The sequence below is a fragment of the Notolepis coatsorum genome (genome assembly GCF_963971535.1).
Source record: "Notolepis coatsorum genome assembly, chromosome: 11".
Classification (NCBI taxonomy): Eukaryota; Metazoa; Chordata; class Actinopteri; order Aulopiformes; family Paralepididae; genus Notolepis; species Notolepis coatsorum.
Window position 1 is genome coordinate 54236510 of NC_140175.1, and position 25937 is coordinate 54262446.

Below are 25937 nucleotides of genomic sequence, written 5' to 3' on the forward strand. Positions count from 1 at the left end.
CACGCGAGCCTACCCGAGTATACACGAGCTCCGCCGGAGATCGTATGTGGAAAAAAGCGCCCCCTATCGTCTTTCAGATGACATAAGGGATTTTGGAATGGACTCAATGAAAATGGATGGGGAAAAAAATCCGGTACTCCACATTTTCCAGTCCACTGATCCAGCCGGGGTTACCACAGTTCATTCTGGAGACTCTGAGCCCCGCTGATCATGGAGTTCTACTGTATCGCGTTGGATCTATACACTTATCGATTTTTTCGAATGGTGATCAGGAATTGGAATATACCAGTTGGATACCATCTGATGTCAGGTAAGGACTCTATGTTATCAGTGTTAGGATAATCAGACTAATTTTGATGAAGTTATAAGCTGTTTTGTGAAATGTCCTCTTTCGGTTTCACTGTAAAAGTCTGAGAGGAAATCAACGCGGCGATTATCCGTGCGCGCCCCGAATGTGCTTGCGTGCACGTATAATATTGATCATCTAGCGTTTATTTGAAAACGATTCATAAAAAGGCAGACGAATATCAACGTTGTGGAATATTCCAGTAAAAGACGATTTTCATAGAATGGTCCAGAATGGGCTGTTTTTATCTCAAAACGGGTGCTCTTCTAAATGCTCTGAAACGGAAATGACGCGATAAAAAAACAATCTGCCTTGACAGCACTGACTGGAAAATAGTCTTTGATAATGCGATGGGCAGATTAGACACATAGCCATAATTTAAAACATAGATTAGGCGATATTAACGTTAACATTGGCGCCGATGGTGGCATTCAGGGGGTAAAAAGGAAAACCCGGCGTGGCGCTCAAAGTGTTAATAGATCATTCACAAAGTTAGTTAATGAGTTATTAAATACTTGTTCAATGTTTGTTAATAGTTGGTTAATCATTTTAAAATGATGCTTTATAAATAGTTAATAGAACATGAAGAAGCTATTAGTAAACTACTAGTAACTAATGACTTGCCTCTTAAGCCCGGAGCCCTATTTTCTGAAAATCCGCCTAAAATACATACCTAGTAAATGGAATATTGCTCCACTTCTACAAGGATCATTTGCATATTCTTGGTATCTAGGGACATCTATGGACCTCAGTGAATGTATTCCCAGTGTCAGAAATATTGTCTATTACTAGGCTTGCTTAAATTGTGATGAAACAAAGGAGAATATGAATTATGATTTTTCTTTGCATCTTTGACAGTAAATAACACCATGCTAAAAATGACCAGACATGAAAAACTGCCACTGATCTCGTTCAGTACCTTCTTGAGATCATGTGTACAAAAAGATCTAAGGATGGAAATGAATAAAGGGAAGATGATTAAACAGAAGGTTTTGTACATACAGTACTGAATTCTCCCATCCGGACCAATGCAATTTGAAATATTATTATAGAATAGCAGGCGTATAAATTACCTTATTATAGCCAATTCACACATTTATGGATTGTGCCAAATCTTATCTCTCAAATGGCCGAGTTCAATTTGGATTTAGTATCACCAGGCGTGCATAAGATAGTGAAATCTACTGTATGTACAGTAGCTTTTTTTTTGCCAGGGTGCCACCATTTTGAAACTAATTTCAAATCTGATTGTTGCTACATGCTAGAAATAGGGGAGACAAACTAACTGCGCTCCCATATATGCCAATAACGTTACGTTTTGTGGTTTATTATCCCAAGTAATAAGAGATATTAAAAAAATATCTCCCCATAATATCTTCCCGAGGCCTTTGGGAAGTGTCGTTCGGAAAAATTCCAACGCTCATCGAAAGCACTAGACAGATTGATTTATGACGTGATGTCATTTGCGATCCGCCGATGGACCGCACGGTGGAAGAGGTTAAGTATTTGTTAATAGTTGACTAACAACATTCAGTACAAGTAAACCGTCTCTATTATTATTATTATTATTATTATTATTATTATTATTATTATTATTATTATTATTATTATTATTATTATTATTATTATTATTATTATTATTATTATTATTATTATATGTTTTACTTAACACTTTGATCGCCATGGTTAAATTCATAATTTACCATCCCTAGCCAGCTCTATTTGTCTATGGAGAAGTTCCCCTTCTTTGCAGGGCTATAACTTTTTAAATTCTATTGCTAAATTGACATTATTATGGCCCATTCAATGTCCTATATCCATTGTTCAGGGTGTAGCAACGTTAAACTTTTTCATTCACATATTCATACTAAAATATGGTCTAAAGTATAAGTATGTTTTTATTGTTTTCTGCAGCTTTCTCCAGAACTTGATTTATAGCCCCAAATGCATTATATTGATGATCAAATACAGTTTGGTAGCGATCGGTGCCAGATGAAAAATTTCAACTGGAGGTACTTCTAGAAGTTACTACGTATCATCTGATATTGACCGGATGGGCGGGGGGTCGTTTATAATTCCGTGGGCAGCGTTAGATGATTCATCTAGTGTGGGTCATATGATCATCATAGCAGTTTATATCGAACACGGTAATAATACACGCTAAAACTCACCCCAGTCTCCTCGGGCCGTTGGGCGATCAGCGTGGAGTAGACAGTTTTCGATTATGGGATGTTGATCCTGATGAACCATTTCCAGGTTGTATAATACTATATACGTCCAAATAACGTTGTTTATTGAGTTAGGGCGAGCGATTGATTATCCAGTGTGTTGAGATAGAGTCCTGCTAATGATCGCGAGTGCCGGACGAAATATGGATGAGCACTTCCTGTTTGACGAGTCACTTCCTGTTGGCGATCTGCCGATCGGCCACCAGATGGCGCTCTTGAACCGCTAGAGAGTTGAGTGGAGCTCAGCTGTACATCTCAGGTCCCCGGAGGAGAAATATGATTTCGATCACAGATTTTTCAAATATTGATATCAAAGACGAGTTACGGCGTCTTCGGCAGAATGAGCATGGCTAGGAAAGACGTCCAAAGGCATTTTCGGCGACCATAGTGTTAAAACATTTTGGTAGACCATATACAATTCCAGTAAGATTTAAATACATTTATTGCATATGGGGAGGCCTGTGGACAGGTGATGATGATGTATGGACAGTGAGGTGGGTTTGAACTCACGTGACAAAATGTGGGTGACCCCCCATCTTCTCCTCCAGTTGTTCCAGGAAGGTCATATCTGTGGCGTCTCCGGGACGTACACACTCCTCATCCTGTTGAAGTACGGAGATGATGAGGTAGATACAGTAAGGTATGACATGAGGTGTGTGATGTGAGGTGTTTGTTTACCATGATGGAGATGATTAGGTAGATACAGTAAGGTATGACATAATGTATGTGATGTGACATGTGTTTACCATGATGGAGATGATGAGGTAGATACAGTAAGGTATGACATAATGTATGTGATGTGACATGTTTGTTTATCATGATGGAGATGATGAGGTAGATACAGTAAGGTATGACATGATGTGTGTGGGGTGTTTGTTTACCATGATGGAGATGATGAGGTAGATACAGTAAGGTATGACATGAGGTGTGTGAGGTGTTTGTTTACCATGGTGGAGATGATGAGGTAGATACAGTAAGGTATGACATGAGGTGTGTGATGTGAGGTGTTTGTTTACCAGTACGGAGATGATGAGGATACAGTAAGGTATGACATGAGGTGTGTGATGTGAGGTGTTTGTTTACCATGATGGAGATGATGAGGTAGATACAGTAAGGTATGACATGATGTGTGTGATGTGAGGTGTTTGTTTACCAGTACGGAGATGATGAGGTAGATACAGTAAGGTATGACATGAGGTGTGTGGGGTGTTTGTTTATCATGATGGAGATGATGAGGTAGATACAGTAAGGTATGACATGAGGTGTGTGATGTGAGGTGTTTGTTTACCATGATGGAGATGATGAGGTAGATACAGTAAGGTATGACATGATGTGTGTGATGTGACATGTTTGTGTACCAGTACGGAGATGATGCCTCTGTGTTTCTCCTCCACCATGTCGCAGATTATCTTGTTGTTGAAATATGGCACTGGTTCCCACTGAGCATGACAACAGGAACAAAGTTACAGGTACATCAACATATTATGGATTACACTGAAGCACAGGGGGGAACATGGAGACTGAGCCTTTTTTGACTGTTTGACTGCAGTCTCTGTTTCCATCTTAATAACATTTTGAATGACTGTCAGCAGCTGTGAGTAAAGACTGATCAATATAGTCAGATAGATAGTGATTTCTAAATCCGTATATAGTGAGGTAGATAGTGATTTCTACATCGGTATATAGTGAGGGAGATAGTGATTTCTAAATCCGTATATAGTAGGGATGCTCGATATTGGCTTTTTTACCGATACCGATATACCGATATTGTCCAACTCTTAATTTCCGATACCGATATCAACCGATATCACATTTTAATGCCGATATCGGCCGATAATATTGGTAGGCCGATAATATCGGACATCATTTATATAGAAATGTTAAAAAATAAATAAAAATTGAAAACCGATACCGATATTTTCCGATATCACATTTTAATGCCGATATCGGCCGATAATATCGGTAGGCCGATAATATCGGACATCCCTAGTATATAGTGAAGTAGATAGTGATTTCTAAATCGGTATATAGTGAGTTAGATAGTAATTTCTAAATCAGTATATAGTGAGGTAGACAGTGATTTATAAATCAATGTATATAGTGAGGTAGATAGTGATTTCTAAATCAGTATATATAGTGAGGTAGATAGTGATTTAAAAATCAGTATATATGGTGAGGTAGATAGTGATTTCTAAATCAGTATATAGTGAGGTAGATAGTGATTTATAAACAGTGAAGTATAAACAGGGATTTTACCTCGATCCCCTCCATCTCATACTCTTCTTGCTCAGACTTCAGGGTCAGCTGGATGAACAGCTGCTGTAGCTTCTCGTTGCAGTAATTGATGCAAAACTGCTCAAAGCTGGACAAAAAATAAACACACGTAATTTTGTGGAAACGTTAAGGGTGAAACTTTAACGCCTAACAGCATTGTTAGGAAAAGGAATGTTACCCTGTCACATTCAAGTATCCTGATTGATATCAGACTATTAATGTGCATGTAAACGCACCCGTTAATTAACTGCACAAAGATGAGCCACTGTCCTCACCTGTTGATATGAAAGACCTCAAACCCATAGATATCCAGCAGACCAATCACAGTCTTCCTGGAGGAGTCCTACACACAGAGCAAACATAATATTACAATATAATACTATACCATACTTTATTCATGCTAATGTGTTAGATATCAGGCTTCCTTCCATATTCATTCTGTGTGACACAGAGGACTATGGACACATTGCTTTAATTGTGCAGTGTTTCTCAAACTGATCCTCTATCCTCTGTTATTAGTTTTATCATAAACCAGTAATATTCCGAGTCTAACTGGTCCTTTAAGTTGGAAACACCATTATTTGTCTGTGAGATCTAGTCTCGCATGGCCAGACCTCTCTCCACACTACGTTTTGTGTTGAGCAGGAGAAACGACTGGCGGAAACCTATTATCACTGCACACAAGGGGAAGAAAACATTCTAACTTGTTTGTATTTATTATTTATTTATCTTTTGATATTTTTTAGGGCATTTTTTAAGTGCATTTTATTGACAGGACAGTTTGGAAATTGGGAGAGAGAGAGAAAGATGGGGAGGACATGCAACACATGTCCTGGGCCGGATTCGAACCCAGGACGTTGCGATTACGCTACAAGCGTATATACATGGTGCGCCACTGGGGCGCCCCAGTTGTTTTTATTTCTCAAACTAATCGTCTAGGGCAGTTGTAGGGGTGTTTCTTCATCAAAGTTTTCCATCAAGAGAGTAGCTTGTTAGCTTGAAGGCTTGTTGTTGTTATTAAAGATGGAGATTTTGAAAATGGTAAAAAGAAAATTAAATGAAATAGTCGACCAATGGAAGGCTTATACATGCAGTCAACATCCTGTGAATCAGACAGACCAGAAGGGTTGGAACCCCTTGCTGGTTCCTGGTTGTATATGTAGCTACTGCTACGCTTTGCTTGCTTCATATCACAGCTGGGCAAATGAACATAGACTTAAACTAACTTTTGATTTCCTGGGTGGCGGTATGTCGTGTACTGTAATTTTGTGTTACTTACTCAGAAGCATTTTAAATGACCTAAACATAAAATCTGGGCCACTTATAGGTCAAACATTTTCTGCGACTTGGAGTGAAAATAAAGAATTTCAAGATGTCAGCCCCCAGTAAACAGACAGACTCTCCATTGAAATGTATGTTTGACAAATAAGTGGGCCGGATTTGATGTTTAGGTAATATACAATTCTTCTGAGTAAGTCAAATAAAATGACATGGCGTACCAGGAGATCGAAAGTTAATTTCAGTCCATGCTCATTTGCCCGGCTGTGATGTGAAGTGAGCAAAGCGTAGCGATACATACAGCTGGGAACCGGCAAGGAACCCCCTGGCGTAGCACCTCAGTGCAGTCCACCCACCTGATTGGCTAGGGACTCGTTGAGCTTGGTGACCAGCCAGTTGAAGGTCCTGCCATAGATGGCTTTGGCTAGTGCATCTCTGGCATAGACCGCATGGTCCACCGTGAAGGGACTGAACACCTACACAGCACAATAGACTTTTTAAAAACAATATGTTGTAGTCATATGAAAACATTCTAACTAAAATGTTGGTTATTAATTAGTTCCCACTGTAGGTACTTGATTGTCACTTGAAGTCATGTAATTTTTTTTCCCCTTTACTTAAAGGTAGAATTTGTAATGCCATCAAACAGTGATCTCTAGGCAAAGGAGCCACGCTTGGTATTGGACTTTGTCAACTATTTTGTCTTAATCTGACATGTGTGTTGGAGTTGAGTGGGGATAAGGGATGGGTTGCTATTGCTGGCCACACTTCAGGCTCTTCCAAGACAGGTCTGGAGAAATTCACATTATAATACGTTTCTAAACTCCACCCAACATATCAGACTAAAAGAAAAAAGGTAAATAAAATGCAATACATCTTCATGTCAGATGATTTTCAAAGGGGTGCATGAGTTGATGCAAAAAAGGAACAAGCTAATATACTGCTGAAGGTTCGGAGCGTTGAAGATTTTTCACTCCATAGCTTTGGATAATTTAAATTAATCTCCAAAGTAAGTTAAATCATTAACTTTGACAACTAAACAAAATACCTTTTTTGTGGTAGCTTTTTGACAGATTCTATATTTAAATATATCTATATTAAAAAAAAATCCTTATGCTTTGTTTCATGTTCTCAGACCTAATGGAATGGAACCACACTGTACATGTTTTAAATCCTTTGGTCTTAATGGGAAAAGTTGACATTTTGGTAGAACAAGGTTAGCATCAGCCCATTCTGCAATCTGTTAATAAAGTTTTCAATCAATCAAACTCTCACCTCTTCTGCTTTGGCCTCTATCTTCCTGTGGGTCAGGCCCTGTTGGAACACCTTTGGTGGGATGCCCAGCAACTGTACAGGAGAAACACAACCCACACAACACCAGATTCACCTCATTCACTTCGCCGCCATCTTTATTTTTGTAGATCACTATGCATTTCAATGAGAAGATGACTAATCCACTTCCATGTATTTAAAAACACAAAAACTACAGTGGTGAAAATTGAAAAACAATCAATCATTCGTTTTATAAGGTTAATTATTAGTTTGTAATTCTGATTGTGTATTCTTTTTTCCCCCCTTTTCTCCCCAATGCCAACGTGTGTCACAGTCCTGGTCATTGCTCTATCCTCTGTCGGTCTGGGGAGGGTGTAGACTACCACATGCCTCCGATACATGTGGAGTCACCAGCCACTTCTTTTCACCTGACAGCTAGTTTCACTGGGAGAGGGTAACGTGAGCGGAGGTTCACACTATCTCCCTGACTGGCCAGTAGGAATCGTTAATGCAGACCAGGAATTATACCCCACTGGCTTCCCACCTGCAAACACTCCCTACCAGGAATTGAACCTGGGTCTCTGCAGTGGTAGATAGGCGAGTGCTTTTACCTCTACTCTATCCAGATGCCCCGATTGTGTATTCTGCCTGTCGTTTTGGCTATTTTGATAACAAAGTTTAAACATGGAAGTAAATGGGCTAGCTGTGGCTAAATTCGCCTTCGGACTGTTGTTTTCTGACCCAGGATCAGTGATGTTTTATACCCTTCCCCCGTCCTTAGTGGCTGTCTCCTCTGTGTTTGTTGTGCCTTCCCATTCCCCTAGCTTTGTTGTTATTTAGGTCAGGTAAGATTACATTAGTATTTTTAGCATTCCCTGTGTGTGTTTCCTTTTCCTCTTCTGTGTGTGGATGCCCAAGGTGCACCACTAGTGGTAGGGTTAGGGTGGAGTCCTCGTGGCTGTGGCAGTATCTCCCCCTAACCCCAGGCAGCCTACTAAACGTGTATAAGATAAGATAAGATAAGATATTCCTTTATTGATACTTCCTTTAAAAGTATACTTACTTTTGCATGTTTGTACAGTGAACATACGGAGTAACAAAGTGTGTCACAAGCCTAGCTCGCTGATCAGCATTAGCTTAGCTCACTACAAGCATTACTTTGTACCAGTGCGGGCTACTGTGTGTGGGCGTGCCAGTAGTGTAGTCGTATCTTTTTGTGTTTTCCGCCTGTGGCAAGTGGCTGACATAACATCGTTATGTCAATACTAACATTAGTTACTAGCTCATGTTACTAGTGAGCGCGACACGTAGGTAAGCAAGGGTTGCATTTCCCCTGTACTACTGCCACCGTCTGCTAGAGTGGCCCCAGACACCTGCCTCTCCCCACAGCTAAAAGGAACATTTCCACAATTTTGTTGTACATTTATCTGTTGTTCACAAAATTGTAATAACATTTGTAATAACATTGTTTGCACCCATTTTCAGATGATTAAAGATTACCGCCCCCTGTCTGGGTCAGTTGTGACAGTAATGTGACCTGGAATGTGACAGTCAGGGCCGCCGCTAGGGGCGTGTGAGCAGTGCGGTCGCACAGGGCCTCGCGAGAAGGGGGAAAAAAAGAAAAAAAATTTAATAAATTTTTTTATAAATAGAATGTTAACAATCACTTTCCATCACAGACCTAAAATCTAGTTTTGCTTACATGCTTATATATTTCACATTAGACACGTTTGTAGAATAGTGTTCCGGGCTCTGAGGCTCTGCAGATATACTATTGGTTTCATTCAATGACCCGTTTACTTTTGTGCAAAGCATCGTGGGAGAACTAACACTAGGGGGAGCTGGTTGGCGTCGGTCTGGTAGTCGGTAGAGAGATGCGAAGAAGACCGGTATTATCCACGAGGGGAGGGGGTACAGGTACGGGATCTATTCGGCGCTATCCACAGCAGCGAGTGGATGTCTTGGCCAAGAGCATCCTACTTTTGAAGACCAAATGTGCAGCATCAGAGCAGAAGAAATAACGCTGCGTACCGTAAGCTTATCAATACCAAGTATAGTGATTAGGTTGCGTCTATACTTTCTACAACGGAGCTCGGTTTCCGGGTTCCTCCGATTGGCCACGACGCCCACGTGACCTCCGCTAGCACGCCCCCTTCCTGCCGCGCGCCGCGCTCGCCAGCTTCCTCAGCGCCAAGCTCCTGCCGCGCCGAGCTCTGTCATTGAAGTGGGTGGTGGCAGCATAACAGCATTCAGCCTGATGTAATGCGCCGAGCTCTGTCATTGAAGTGGGTGGTGGCAGCATAACAGCGTTCAGCCTGATGTGCTAGCAGAGGTCACGTGGGCGTCGTGGCCAATCGGAGGAACCCGGAAACCGAGCTCCGTTGTAGAAAGTATAGACGCGATTAGGTTATGCCAAGACGAAGAGGACGTTCGGCAGATGGACTGAAGATGAAAGTTGTTGCGTGTTAGAACGTTCAGTCAGGCTAGCCATGTCGGCTAGTAGCTTAGCTAAAGGCAGGGACAGCTAACTAGCGTTAGCTAACCTAGCTAGCTAGTTAGCTTTAGCTACGTTATCGAGTGCTAACGTGTGGTTCAGTCGGGCTAGCCATGTCGGCTAGTAGCTTAGCTAAAGGCAGGGACAGCTAACTAGCGTTAGCTACGTTATCGAGTGCTAACGTGTGGCAGATAAACTAGGAACAGACTCCCAATGGGGGGGACAATATCATGGGACTGGTGAACTTTGTCATCTCCACGGTCGTCTCCTTCCTCTTGGACCTGATTCTGCGTTAGGGTGAGTTTTTAATGCAATATATTCTGTTCCCGCCGTGGATCTCTCTCTCTCTCTCTCTCTCTCTCTCTCTCTTGCTCTCTCTCTTGCTCTCTCTCTCTTGCTCTCTCTCTCTTGCTCTCTCTCTCTCACTCGCTCGCGCTCTCTCTCTCTCGCGCGCTCTCTCTGTCTCTCTCTGTCTCTCTCTCTCTCACTCGGTGTGTTGCATCATGCAACAGGGTCTGCTCCGGTATCAATATTGAATGTGCAGTAATGCTATGCACTGTTCTGCTGCCTGGACAATACTGCTCAGCATGATCACTCCAGTTTTACAAGTTGCTCTCTGGGAACTTTTCACACTGTGCTCGTGCAGTTTGTGACGTGTGTACTAAGCTTATAGAGTTCGATTAAAATAAGGCAAAACTGCAAATCTGCATGTCATGCTTGAAAAATGTACCTGGCTTTAAGCTTGTTTATCAGGTTCCAGGGGTGTTTTATGCATTTTCCCTGTTACTGCCTGGTGTACGACTGTACAGGTGCATTGCCACTAAGCCTCGGGCAGCGCTATTATTTAAGAATACGTTGACTGTATGCCCAGCCTCGGGCAGCGCTATTATTTAAGAATACGTTGACTGTATGCAAAAAAATTAAATACAATTTTATTATTATATTACATTTTAATTTTTAAAAATTTTTGCGTTTAAATCTCGCACAGGGCCTCGCATTTCTCCCAGACGGCACTGGTGACAGTATTAGTATTAGACAGTAGTAGTAGCAGCAGCAGCAGTTGTAGTGGTGGTGGTAGGAGGAGGAGGAGGAGGAGGAGGAGGAGGAGGAGGAGGAGGAGTAGTAGTAGTAGTAGTAGTAGTAGTAGTAGTAGTAGTAGTAGTAGTAGTAGTAGTAGTAGTAGCAGCAACAGGTAAATGGCTGCATTTATATAGCGCTTTTATCCAAATCACTTTACAATTTGTTCCTCACATTTGACCTATTCACTCACACATTCACACACACCGATGGCAGAGGCAACCATGCAAGGTGCCAACCTGCACATCGGGAGCAATTAGGGGTTAAGTGTCTTGCTCAAGGACACTTTGACACGCTGCCCGGGAGAAGCGGGAATCGAACCGGGAACCTCCGGATTACCAGACGACTGATCTACCTCCTAAGCCACTGTCGCCCCTATAATATAATAATAATAATAATAGTAGTAGTAGTAGTAGTAGTAGTCGTAGTAGTCGTAGTAGTCGTAGTAGTAGTAGCAGTAGTAGTAGTACATCAAAAGACTCAATAGTTTAGTTTGTGTCTGACCTTAGACAGCCAGTGCATCTCGGGATTGTTGTTTAGTGTGGCATATCCCCGGTAATCTGCAACAAACGTAATGTTTCCCAGATGCAGCACACTGGCAATGATGGCAAACAGGTGCTGCAGTACACAGAGAGAAATACATTGTGAATGACCTGCAGTATACACAGAGAGAAATACATTGTGAATGACCTGCAGTATACACAGAGAGAAATACATTGTGAATGACCTGCAGTATACACAGAGAGAAATACATTGTGAATGACCTGCAGTATACACAGAGAGAAATACATTGTGAATGACCTGCAGTATACACAGAGAGAAATACATTGTGAATGGCCTGCAGTATACACAGAGAGAAATACATTGTGAATGGCCTGCAGTATACACAGAGAGAAATAGATTGTGAATGACCTGCAGTAGAGAGAAATACATTGTGAATGACCTGCAGTATACACAGAGAGAAATAGATTGTGAATGACTTGCAGTATACACAGATAAATACATTGTGAATAACCTGCAAAATCTGTCACTGTTGTTAATATGAATAATACATTTGATTTATATATCACTTTTCACAGAGAATGATAGGGATGGTCGGCAATGTTCCTAAGGTTGTTTTTTTGTGATCTGGTTTATATGGGGGAGGAATGAGAGGGTAGGGTCGAGGATGTATTGGGGTGGGTGCCACAACCCCACTTCCTTGTATTTCAAACGATAAACCAAATATAGGCACTGTCTACACTTTCGTGTTTTCTTATTTGAATTAAAATGTGTACATTGTCCTCTCTATCTACTGAGAAAAAAGACAACTGACTATCACTCCAATAAGAAGTCTGATTGTCAAACCTTTAGGCTTCCTCTGTCCCAATCTATTATAGATAGTAAATACAAACATTTAGGCTTCTTCTGTCCCAATCTACTATAGATAGTAAAAACAAACCTTTAGGCTTCCTCTGTCCCAATGTACTATAGATAGTAAAAATGAACCATTAGGCTTCCTCTGTCCCAATGTACTATAGATAGTAAACCATTAGGCTTCCTCTGTTCCAATCTACTATAGTAAAAACAAACCTTTAGGCTTCCTCTGTCCAAATTTACTATAGATAGTAAAAATAAACCATTAGGCTTCCTCTGTCCCAATCTACTATAGATAGTAAACCATTAGGCTTCCTCTGTCTGTTCCAATCTACTATAGATAGTAAAAACAAACCTTTAAGCTTCCTCTGTCCCAATCTACTATAGATGTGAGATCTCACCTCTATGTCGTTCTCGCTGAAGTCTATGACAGACAGGGCATTTCGGACAGTCTTCCAATCGCTCTTGTCGTTGATGGAGCTCACTTTGGCACAATCCCCCTGTAGAGATAGGCACATCGTATAGGAGCAATGAACACATTTTAACTGATCTTTAGTTGTTGCAACAAAATGTATTATTTTGCATGTTACATTCATTATTTATGCATTTATTTCATGTATAGTCTATGTATTTTGTATTGATGTCAAGTGTAGGCTTATTTAGAGGGCATACGTGATGAATAAGTACGGTACCTAGGAACTAACAAGTAACTATATGTTAACAAACTGTTTATTAACCATCATTTACTGTATAAACCTTATGAACAAACAAAGAAGATATTTATATTTCTGAGGGTTACTCTCTAGTAGTAGTGCTGTAGCAGTGTAGTATTAGTAGTAGTATTATTACCTGGACCAGGTATTAATATGAATATATTTATGGGGGTTCCTCTCAAGGTTAGTAGTAGTAGTAGTAGTAGTAGTAGTAGTAGTAGTAGTAGTAGTAGTAGTAGTAGTAGTAGTAGTAGTAGTAGTAGTAGTAGTAGTCCATAACCAGGTATTTGTATTTCTGGGGGTTTCTCTCAAGGTTAGTAGGAGTAGTAGTAGTAGTAGTATTACTGTAGTAGTATTACTGTAGTAGTAGTAGTAGTAGTAGTAGTAGTAGTAGTAGTAGTAGTAGTAGTAGTAGTAGTAGTAGTAGTAGTAGTAGTAGTAGTAGTAGTAGTAGTAGTAGTAGTAGTAGTAGTAGTAGTAGTAGTAGTAGTAGTAGTAGTAGTAGTAGTAGTAGTATCACCTGGACCAGGTATTTGTATTTCTGGGGGGTTCTCTCGAGGCCCAGCCAGCGGAGAAGGTCCTCCTCTCCTCCCTCCACCAGCTGGTAGAAGATGTGGAAGTTCCTCTCTCCATGGTTTTGATGAACCACACGGGACTTTTCCAGCAGGTAGCTCAGGATGTGGCCACCAACAGCACCACCCTGAACCACAATCACTAACACTTTAATATCAAGTACAATAATAAATGTACAGGAATGTATCTTCTTGACATAGGTGAAGAAAGAGAAATGATACTAAACCTGACTAGTATAATGAATGCCACTGTCATACTGTATTGGATCTGAATTGTATGTTAGAAACTGGTAGAGAACATCCACAGTTGCTTCTCCCAACCCCCACCCACTCCAAGGGGCAGAACAGGAACATCAACCTTCACTTTGTCATCTTTCTCTCCCCTTACAGCGCTGAAGTTCTGACTGCAACCATAAACTCCCCCCTCAATTCTGGGGTGGTTCACATCACTAAAACACAAAACTCAAAAAACCAACCCGGTCATAGATAACTATCACTCTGTCTCTCTTCTCTCTTTTCTCTCTAAATCACTTGAACATGCTGTATCCAACCAGCTCTCTGTTAATCTATTACATAATGACCTCCTGGACCCAAATCAGTCAGGCTTCAAGATTGGTCACTCCACAAAGATGGCCCTCATAGCAGTCACAAAGGCTCTGTCCTGGATCTGTCAGCAGCCTTTGAGACAGTCAACCATCAGATCCTCCTCACATCCCTTGCAGGAATGGGAGTTGCAGGTTCTGTGCTGGCATGGCATGGATGTCTACCTTGATGACTGCTCCTATCAAGTATCATGGAGAGGCACCCTATCGGACCTGCAACCCCTACAGAAGGGTGTCCCCTACACCAAATCTCTGGGTAACATTATCACTTCTTGTGCCTTCTCATACCACTGCTATGCTGATGACACTCAACTTCTCCTTTCCTCCCTCAGATACTCAAGTCTCTGAATGGATCTCGGCCTGCATGTCCAACATCTGCCTGGATGACGACCAACCACCTCAAATAAACCTGACCAAAACGGAGCTACTTCACTTACCAGCTGAATCCTCCCCACTAACTGACCTTTCAATCACTGTGGAGAATATAGCTGTGGCTCCTCTTCTCTGCTCAGATTGCCTCAACAACCTGAACCTGCAGATTCTTCCTGAGAAATGTGACAAGGATTCACCCTTTCCTGACAAAATAACCCAACTCCAAAAGTCATGTCACATCTCAATTATTGCAATGCTCTGCTAGCCGGTCTACTGGCTTGGGCCACCAAGGCTCTTCAACTCATACAGAACGCAGCGGCCCGCCTGATCTCCAACCTACCAAAGTCAGCCCACATTCACTTCTCAGAGAGCTGCACTGGCTTCCAATTGCTGCACGAATCCGCTTCAAGGTTCTTGACCTGGAATTTCTTGCAACAAGGGGAATGGCTCCCTCCCACCTCCGGACTCTTAACTACACACCCTCAAGACCTCTACACTCTCCTATTCAGGCTTCTGGGGAATCATTGAAATGAAGGAGGCTATTCTTTGTGAAGCACTCTGCACTGCTAGATGAACAATACCGCCGGAGGTGTTACTTGTTGTACACAAGTAAGTCACTTTTGATAAAAGCGTCAGCTAAATTACTAAATGTAAACTGTGTATGTGTCTGTCTCCCCTATATGTGTAACAGTTGTCAAATCGTCACCTTAAACTTCGATGCCCCGAGGGAGTTTCGAACCCGTAGTCTGCCGCACCACGGTCGACAGCACAGACCACTATACCAAGAGCTGAATTCACTGCTTTGCAACATGTCTATGTGTCTTTTAAGGGTGAGAGTGAGTTTAACCCATAGTACCGCTACTCGCCCCAGTCACTTCACAACATCTGAAGTCCATCGTGACTGCGCTTCGCGGTACCATCCGTTACATATATGTATGGGGAATACTATTGTGTTTGAGGTAAAGCCAAAGAACAAAATTCCTACCATATTGTATTGAATTGTATTGCATTGTAGTTGAATTGTATTTCAATGGTGATAATGTAAACAGTGATGAAGTGATTTCAGGGCACCTGGTGGTCAAATTGGATGTCCATGTACTTTCCAAAGCGGCTGGAGTTGTCGTTCTTCAGGGTTTTGGCATTTCCAAAAGCCTGTCAAAGGATACAAATAAATTATTCATGTTTTTCTCCCATCTGTAGATGGTTCTTTAGCCTGAATTTGGTTCTCTGGTGTAATCACCACTCAAATATAAACTACATTAACCTCCGCTAACGAGTCGAAGGCACTTCATGTTTAAAACCTTTTTAAATAATTCAGTGTTGCTGTTTATTTACGTTGTTTTAGCTAATGATTATACAATATGTACTTGCCCCTATCTTATATAATGACAACAATGAACATCTCTGTAAATTGATTGAATTGACAGTAAACTGATTCCAACCTCACTATGTACATGTACACAGTGTGCAACTCCTCTAGACAATGCCGCTGACCTCAAGCACTGGGTTCGACAGAACCAGTCTGTCTCTGACGTTGTTGAGGTGTTTGGTACTGGGACAGATGACAGCGTAGAATTGGAGGATCTTCTTGGAGGCTTCGGTCTTTCCGGCACCGCTCTCCCCAGAGATCAGGATAAAATGGTTGTTGGACTCCGACCGCATGGTACGGAACACATTGTCAGCCAGGGCATAGCTGTAGCAGGGACACAGAATCACAGAGTTCAGACACTTCTCTATTGGGCTTTTTATGTCCTTATTTGAAAAAATTATATGAAGACACGTCTCTATTGGGCTTTTTATGTCCTTATTTGAAGAAAGAATATGAAGACACGTCTCTATTGGGCTTTTTATTGAACTATGTTAATATCACCAACGTGTTTTGGCCGGTAGCAAAGGCAGAAAACATGCTGGTAATGCTGATATAGCCAATATAAAATGAACACTGAATTAATTGAAAGTGGTGAAATAGTTGGTGACAATTGGTAGTGATTAGACTTACAGACCTTGAGTAAAATAGTCTTATAAGTCACTGCATTCTACCAGATGACCTGGGAGGATAATTTGTATTTCTTTATGAATGTTCTCCAGTGAGTTCAGTTCCTTGTTTTCCTAGTAAAACAATCCTGTTAGCCTAACTTCATTAACATGCAGCCATGTGAGGGAAAAGGAAAAAGGGTTCACTGAACTGATGTAAGTGTTTAGTAGATAGACCAATGTTGTTGTGTACATGTTAAACCAGAATCTCAGAAATGGTCAGATAAGAAAATTATAATGTAAATGTGCATCTAAATGTAGCATTGTCACATTGTTCTATCTATATGAACAGAACCTGTATGTTGCAGGTATATTTTGCTTTGCTGAACGGTCTTTCCAAGCTGAACAACAAATGTGTTACACTTGTTGGGCCCTATGAAATCCGTTTGAATCTTTTCCTGGATATGAATTTTCCTGTTTTCGGATTTCTCTGATTTGAAATTTCCTGTTTTTGGATAAAATATTTTTTCCTTTGTTTTTAACAAAAGAAAACTATACAACATTTTGTTTTTAACTAACTTTAATAACAGTACATCTGCAAACAGTACCAGTGCAGTTCAATGTTCAGTGCCAGTTCAGTTTCTAATGAAAACTCTAGCAAGTTTCTCCTTTCGCGAGCAACTGGTCCAATGGCCTAACATGCTTTGCATCTTCACACCATTCCCGTTTCTCTCATGTCGTGATAAAAACCTTAACTAATGTTAGCTGCTAACGCTAACTAAGCTAACCTGCTAACACTCTCTCTCTCTCTTTCATTCAAAAGGAAGATATTGATGGACATTAGCTTAGCAGCTGTAACAGAATAATTTTATTATTTCTGATTATTTCCGTTTCAACAGTGTCAAATATGATTTTTTTTTGTATCCGCTTTTTCTCCCATTTCTCTATATTTTCTCCCATCCCAATTTCGTATCATCCAATTCAACCCTCCCCTGTCACGAACGCTGTTTCTTGCCTCCCACAAGCCGGCTGCAATGTGGACTAAGTCATACATAGCACAAGTCCCCTCCGGTACTTGAGGTAACAGCAGTCGCATCTTTTCACCTGCGCAGCTCGATCTCTCAGTGGCGAGGAGTAACGCGTGGGAGGCTCACGCTGCCCCCGACACTTCCTGATTCTACTGCGCAGGCGCACCAACCGACCTGTAGGAGTCGCTGTCCACAACGCCCGATCCCCACCCATCAGTTTCCCACCCCCTAATACGGCCAATGTGTATTAGTACGGACGACCAGCTAAACTGAAAGCAAATGTGGAGTGCTGGGCTCGAACAGGCAAGCCCAGCGTCTCCAGATTTTGTGGCGAGCGCCTTGCCCACTACGCCACGTAGCCACCCCCAGTGTCAAATATGAATAAGAATTATAATTAATTAAATAATTGTATAAAGAATTGTCCATGTTCTGTCATCTAATAATATATTCCATTACCTTTCCTATCGGTATCAAAGTCAAAATATTGGTATTGTGACACTGACAACACTACAACATACAAAAGCAGCTGGACAACTGATATCCTTTGTGTCTAGTAAGCCTGGGCCAATGTGTGATTTTGGTGGTATGTGCTATTACACAGATGTTTGTCCCTTAGTATGCACACGCACACACAGTATATGCATGTAATAAATAGTTTGTTAATAAACTCTGTGTTACTTGAAAATGTTTCACTGTGCTCCTAAATGTCTTTGTGCTCCTTGGGAAAAAAGTTAGCATAGAGCCCTGGTCAGATAAATTAATTAACTCAGAACTTAAATCAGAATGTCCCACCCAATACCCAGCTGTTAAAAATGGTTCAATACTCAATTGTATTAGTATCAATACTTTTAGAACAATAGCCTGATGCTCTATTTTCCATGAGTTGAGTGGATGCATGACAGCAGCTGTGTGTGTGTGTGTGTGTGTGTGTGTGTGTGTGTGTGTGTGTGTGTGTGTGTGTGTGTGTGTGTGTGTGTGTGTGTGTGTGTGTGTGTGTGTGTGTGTGTGTGTGTGTGTGTGTGTGTGTGTGTGTGTGTGTGTGTGTGTGTGTGTGTGTGTTGTCAGAGAGCATACGCTTTGCATAGTGGGCATGTCAACAGTGTCAGCTGAACTCACACCAAGGCATAGGGAAATAGTCGGACATCCCGAATGTCTTATTTCATAATACAACGTTTCTGAATGGATGTTTGGATTAAACCAAGTTGTATGCAGTGATGAGCATTCTTTCCCCATGGAACACAAGTTACTTACTGTAACGTTACACAGATCACACTACGCATGCTTAGCTTGCTAACGTTAGATAGCAGTGTAACTTAATGTTACACAAGGTCACAGATAGATAGATAGATAGATAGATAGATAGATAGATAGATAGATAGATAGATAGATAGATAGATAGATAGATAGATAGATAGATAGATAGATAGATAGATAGATAGATAGATAGATAGATGGACATACAGATTACATTATGTCTACAGTCTTACATATGAGGTGGGAGTTCGAAGAAATTGACACCCAGATAAACATCCATCTGTTTCTTGCTGAAGATGTCCAGCTCTTTGTACGGGTTGACCGACACCAGCAGAGTACCGATGTAGGTCTGCAGGAAGAGAAGAAGCCACGATCAAAGTCATTCTCTTATCATTGCTGTCAATACAAAGTTCTGTAACTCCAACAAACCAGTTTTCATTCCATTTTTATTTAATTAAATCTAGTGCCAGAGAGGTGCTTATCATTTTTCAGGAAAATACTCATTCAGAATGGGGGCGGGGGGGGGGGGGGGGGGGGCATGAAAAACCAACACGACCTGATCGACTAACAAAGTCTTGGTCGACTTAGACCAAATAACCCATCCATCAATCGGCTAACAAGCCAAATCGATTTGAACGGTGGAATTAATCACATCAGTGTTTACCATACATGCTTGCCCACCACAATATCAGACAAACCCACCACAATTAGATTACCCAAACTAATTTAACGACGACATATTAACATAGCCTGACACATCTATGTGTGGAAGACTACACAAGATTGTCCTACCATTATAAACTGACTCTTTGGATAGTGACAAAATACCAAAATCACAGTAGTATGGGCTTGCTTTTCCCATGTTATAGTAATTACAACACCAGGAATTCATTGCAGCATCAGGGACAAGACCCCAACACACACTACCATGATAAGTCAGATACTTCTACTTATTTTTGTGTGTCAGACTAATGTAAGGGGCTTCTCCTTTGCATAAATTACCATCCCTGGCCTGTTTCGGTGTCTCACTGTGCCACAACAACATTAGGACCTGTAAAGGAAACACTGCACTTGACCTTAAAGAGTACACAAAATAACTCATTCTGCTGATGAGAGGAACTCTCTGGCTGCTATTTCAGCAGCGTCTCGCCCGCGGTCAGTATCACGGTGTCGGCTGCTTGTAGAGTGAAGTCAGGTGATGTTTGATTAGAGACGGAGAGAGTTGGGGGTTATATTACACCACACGACTCACATAGATGAGCTTTTCATGGAAGCGCTTCCTCAGGTTGTCCAGGAAGGCCGTCTCGCTGGTGTAAGCATCGAGCAGAACGAAGTCCTGGATGCCCACGCGGTCGCGGGCATGCAGGGAGCCGTCCATGTTCCTCAGGATCCGGTTACAGCGCTCCTCCAGACTCTGGGGAACAAACCAGACACACGAATCCTCAGGCAGACATCCAGGAGACATGTCAGAACTAACGTATGCAGTGTGATACAACATGTTGTTTCCCCTAATAGGATAGTAATGTAGCCTAATATAGATATACCTCTGTTGTCTTCAGTCAGCTTGTAGAGACAGGAGCTTGACCCCATTGACTTTATATTGGCTGTGGCTAACTATTCAGAGCTAGTTTGAGGAACAGCATGGATTGTGCTGAATCGACATCATCATTGGTAAGTAAGAAATAGGGCTAGGGTTTCAAAAAACTGAAATATCCCTTTAAAAGATATGATTGCTTATTCGCCAGTGGACACAAAGCAATTTCATATGTTCCTTCCACATATCCCACCTAGATGTACATACACACTGTAATGCCCTCACACACACACATATTTCATCAGACGTGCCCAAGTAAAAATACAAATATACATAATGTATTCAGTATTCTACAAGTATTCAGAAAGTATACCTAAGTTGTGTTAATTTGAAACCAATTGTACTTAGTCTGTTAAAAGTTGTACTTAAAATGTACTTAAATGAAATTAGGAGTTTGCATGTTCTCCCCGTGCTCGCAAGGGTTTCCCATCCTGATAAGATAAACCCAATGGAAAAACATGCACAACAGATCGCTACCGCTGTCGCGTCCCTGCCGAAGATGGACAGGAGCACTTGGATTGGTCCCCGGGCGCAGCGCTCGCCACAACCCTTGTCTGCTCCCGGCTGCCCTTGGGGGGAAGGACGACGGGATGGGAGGTGCAGAGAACATTTCGTCAGCGACTCAGTGCATGTGTGTGTGTGTTCCTGTGGGTCGCCCATCGCATGTGTGTGTGTGTGTGTGTGTTAATCTGATGACAAATAAATACATATACTTTCAAAAAGTATTTCTGGTTAATTTTGCTTACCAAAAGAATACAATTTTAAGTTTGGTAAACATTTGAATTAGTGCATGAAAGCACATAAGATGTACCAAAATACTCTCAGAAAGGCACACATGGGTAGAGAATATACTTTTAACACATTTTAAAAATGTAATTTCAAGCGGTCGGGTGGCGTAGCGGAGATTGCGCTCGTCACCAATGCAAGAGGCTGCGGTCTCGACTCCCGGAGTCAGCATTGCCCTGCGGCTTGCGCCGGTCGTCATACTAACTCGTTTGGCTGAGTTAGGGGGAGGGAAGTCGTGGGTGGCACTGGTAATCTGGCGTTGTGGACAGCGACGCCTACAGGTCAGGTCTGGGCGCCTGCTCAGCGAAAGGCAGGAAATGGTGAAGGCAGCGTGACCTCCCACGCGTTACGCTTCACCAATGAGAGTCCTCGCTGCCAGGTGAAAAAAGAGCGACTGGCTGTCTCCACATGTGTCGGAGGAAGCGTGTGGTAGACTTCAGGGTTCCCTTGTACCGACCACTGACCAGTAGGAGGAACATGCGCACAACAACCAGGTAGGGGAGGGGGGGAATTGGCATAACGACTAAAATTGGGATGGGGAGTTTTTTTTTTAAATCAGGCGGAGAAAAAGAGCATACAATTATTTTTTTTCAGTCTGGAGTAAAACTTTGGACGTGGGCAGCTCTGTAGCCTTGGACTCCATCCATCAGGGCAGGGTCAGTGTCTGAGTGACCTGTCCTGTCTCTCAGTGTCCTGTTTATCTCCTGCACACTCACACACACAAATATTGTACAGTGACTAACACACACGCACACACACACAAATGTACACACACTGTACACACCCACACACTCTCTCTCTTCCATATACACACACCCATACTACACAAAATTATGACTAACACAAGTATGCACAAACAGGAAGCACCACACACGCACATGTACAAATACACACCCACCATCTGTCTCTCTCACTCTCACGCACACACACACACACACACACTCTTTCTCACACACACCAACCACCAACACCCTAAAGCACATTGTCTCCTAGTGGACCTGTCATTCCGTCCCTGTCTATCTACATCTCTCTGGGACTCTGCTGGCCTTGACAACATCCTCTAAACATGATAACTAATCTACTTCCTGCTCCGACACAAACAACTAGGCTGTTTTTTAAGATTCTAATATTGACACCACACCTTATTTCCCTTCCCCAGAATAACTTTATGACAATTACACTGCAGACTGAAACAGAAACTTTCCCCCAAACATAATGTATTATAAGTGTGACTAATTTGTTCAGCAAAAGCATAATTTAAATATATTTAAGCACACCTTAAAGGTGCTTTTTATGTAGGGTAATGTAGGGTAAAAAAATAACTCTACAGAGCCTTTAGAAAGGTTAGGAATAAAAGTATTGATTCCCCCCCCCCCCCAAATAATTATTGATTAATGAATGTATAATTTAAAAGAAAATGTGCGGGTCCAAAATGAATGTTGTTGTTTACATGTTGCAGGCATGTATCCCCTCCCTACTTCCCATTCCCCACATGGAATGCACCTGATTGGATAAATGACATGCTGGTGCTCTAGTGTGACGTTGAGTGGCTGAATGTTATCTATAGCACCTTTAAGTACAACTTTTAACACACTTGCAAGTTGCAAGTACACACTAAAGGAGTTTCAATTTAACACATATTTTGTATACTTTCTGAATACATAAAAAGTATAATTTCAGAAAATATACTTTTTTGGGGGCAGGCATGAGGCCGCAGGCTCCAACCCAACACATCAACCCAAAGCCCTCAAATCAGTTTGACAAACACTTGCTCTCGCCCCTGACCTTACCATGTTGCACCTAATCACTGGACGGTGTAAAAACCCTACTGCTTGAATATGAGGCTGGTAGAATGATCAGCCAACGGACGCTGATGCCCTTTAATTACAGTGCTATGAAAGTGTCAGTCAATATTATGCTCCAACAGTCTGGCTCTCTGCGCTGCCAAGTTGAGCTCCAGCCACGATCCCTCACCACAGGGACTGACACACCCTACGATCCCTCACCACAGGGACTGACACGCCCCACGATCCCTCACCACAGGGACTGACACGCCCCACGATCCCTCACCACAGGGACTGACACGCCCCACGATCCCTCACCACAGGGACCGACACACCCCACGATCCCTCACCACAGGGACTGACACGCCCCACGATCCTTCACCACAGGGACTGACACGCCCCACGATCCCTCACCAGAGGGACTGACACGCCCCACGATCCCTCACCAGAGGGACTGACACGCCCCACGATCCCTCACCACAGGGACTGACACACCCCACGATCCCTCACCAGAGGGACTGACACACCCCACGATCCTTCACCACAGGGACTGACACGCCCCACGATCCCTCACCACAGGGACTGACACGCCCCACGATCCTTCACCACAGGGACTGACACGCCCCACGATCCCTCACCAGAGGGACTGACACGCCCCACGATCCCTCACCAGAGGGACTGACACGCCCCACGATCCCTCACCACAGGGACTGACACGCCCCACGATCCCTCACCAGAGGGACTGACACGCCCCACGATCCCTCACCACAGGGACTGACACGCCCCACGATCCCTCACCACAGGGACCGACACACCCCACGATCCCTCACCACAGGGACTGACACGCCCCACGATCCTTCACCACAGGGACTGACACGCCCCACGATCCCTCACCACAGGGACTGACACGCCCCACGATCCCTCACCACAGGGACTGACACGCCCCACGATCCCTCACCACAGGGACTGACACTGACACGCCCCACGATCCCTCACCACAGGGACTGACACGCCCCACGATCCCTCACCACAGGGACTGACACGCCCCACGATCCCTCACCACAGGGACTGACACTGACACACCCCACGATCCCTCACCACAGGGACTGACACACCCCACGATCCCTCACCACAGGGACTGACACGCCCCACGATCCTTCACCACAGGGACTGACACACCCCACGATCCCTCACCACAGGGACTGACACGCCCCACGATCCTTCACCACAGGGACTGACACACCCCACGATCCCTCACCACAGGGACTGACACACCCCACGATCCCTCACCAGAGGGACTGACACGCCCCACGATCCCTCACCACAGGGACTGACACACCCCACGATCCCTCACCACAGGGACTGACACGCCCCACGATCCCTCACCACAGGGACTGACACGCCCCACGATCCCTCACCACAGGGACTGACACGCCCCACGATCCCTCACCACAGGGACTGACACACCCCACGATCCCTCACCACAGGGACTGACACACCCCACGATCCCTCACCACAGGGACTGACACACCCCACGAAGCCCAGAGACAAGCAGCTCCAAGCACAATGATGAAAGGAAAGGACTGTAACAGAAATACCACGGTACAAGACTCCTTTCAAAATGTAAAAGTATTGCATTTTCAAATTACTTTGTATTAAAGGTGCTGTAAGTGGTATTTTCTGTTAAAGGGGACAGCATTATAAATGGCTTTTTCTGTGTTTAGCATGTTTTTATAGTAATAGGAGTTAGTATCAATGGGTCTGTGTCTCTAATTACCATATTGACTCATCAGTCTAGTCTCGAGTTCACGAGATCCTCCCTCACTCAACTAAGCTTTTCTGATTTGACGGTTTCCGTGACGTAAGGTTTCTGTGACGTTAACATAGCACTGATTTGCATAACTAACACCCCCTCTATAGCGCACAGTGAAACCCGACACTTCCTCAAACGGGAGAGGCAGAGGGAGGGAGAGAGAGAGAGAGAGAGAGAGAGAGAGAGAGAGAGAGAGAGCGAGAGAGAGAGAGGGAGAGGGAGAGAGAGATAGAGAGGGAGCGAGAGAGAGACAGAGGAGAGAGAGCGACGTATGAGCCTCTCTCTCTCCCTCTCTCTATCTATCTGTCTCTCTCTCTCTCTGTCTTTCTCTCTCTCTCTCTCTCTCTCTCTCTCTCTCTCTCTCTCTCTCAGCACTGTATATAGCACTGTAATATCTTTGCGCATGCTCCCACGTGCACGCCCGTATTCAGATCCGTCCAATAATAATCACAGAGTAGGGGTGTAACGGTACACAGAAGCCACGGTTCGGTACGTACCTCGGTATTGGGGTCACGGTTCGGTACGAGTTCGGTACAACAGAAAAAGAATATTTATAATTATTATTATTTATGTTAATCTTTAAAAAAAAATATATTTATATATTATATTTATGACAATTATTATAATTATTATTATTAAATAGAATCATTTTCTATAGGCTTGCCGTGGTAGTCAGTGATACTGGTGTCATTCTGTGTTCAGGCATCCACTTGCCTACTGCCCCTTTAAACTTATCCTTGCTAAGTTTCAGTTTAACTTCTAAAGAGAATTTAACTTCACGACGAGACTGAATAATAGAGAACAGATGACATATTACAACAATGGCAGAGGATTATTTGGATTTAAACACAGTGGAGCTCAGATGATCTGTCCGGAAAAGTATGTTTCTTCTTTTTATTTGATTGTGCCAGTGAGTCCGGCGGGGGAGAATGTTGATGTGTTTGTTGGCGACGCGTGTGTGTTTCTTTCCATTGGTTTCATTTGGTTAACGTTATTGGGCGAACAAGAAAACGAAAGAAAACTGTCAATTGTAATGACCCTGCAGCTGTTCCAATGTAAATGTGCCTTTCTCCGTGCACTTTTGCCCGCTCTGAACTGAAGTGTGCCGCGCGCTGTTCTC

General features: G+C 42.9%; 1 protein-coding gene across 1 annotated transcript in view; it reads right to left on the reverse strand.

The window, feature by feature from the left end:
* The window catches only part of LOC311236664 (unconventional myosin-Ih-like), a 128774-nt gene that overhangs the window by 39535 nt on the left and 63302 nt on the right, over positions 1–25937 (reverse strand). The window contains exons 2-14 of the mRNA XM_084324374.1: positions 20093–20254; positions 19074–19189; positions 16079–16277; positions 15656–15736; positions 13559–13738; positions 12727–12825; positions 11474–11587; positions 7402–7473; positions 6483–6602; positions 5124–5191; positions 4831–4936; positions 3933–4013; positions 3085–3176 (exon numbers count right to left, since the gene is read on the reverse strand). Of these exons, the coding sequence (XP_084180500.1) occupies positions 3085–3176; positions 3933–4013; positions 4831–4936; positions 5124–5191; positions 6483–6602; positions 7402–7473; positions 11474–11587; positions 12727–12825; positions 13559–13738; positions 15656–15736; positions 16079–16277; positions 19074–19189; positions 20093–20254 (1490 nt within the window). The remainder of the gene's footprint in view (positions 1–3084; positions 3177–3932; positions 4014–4830; positions 4937–5123; positions 5192–6482; positions 6603–7401; positions 7474–11473; positions 11588–12726; positions 12826–13558; positions 13739–15655; positions 15737–16078; positions 16278–19073; positions 19190–20092; positions 20255–25937) is intronic.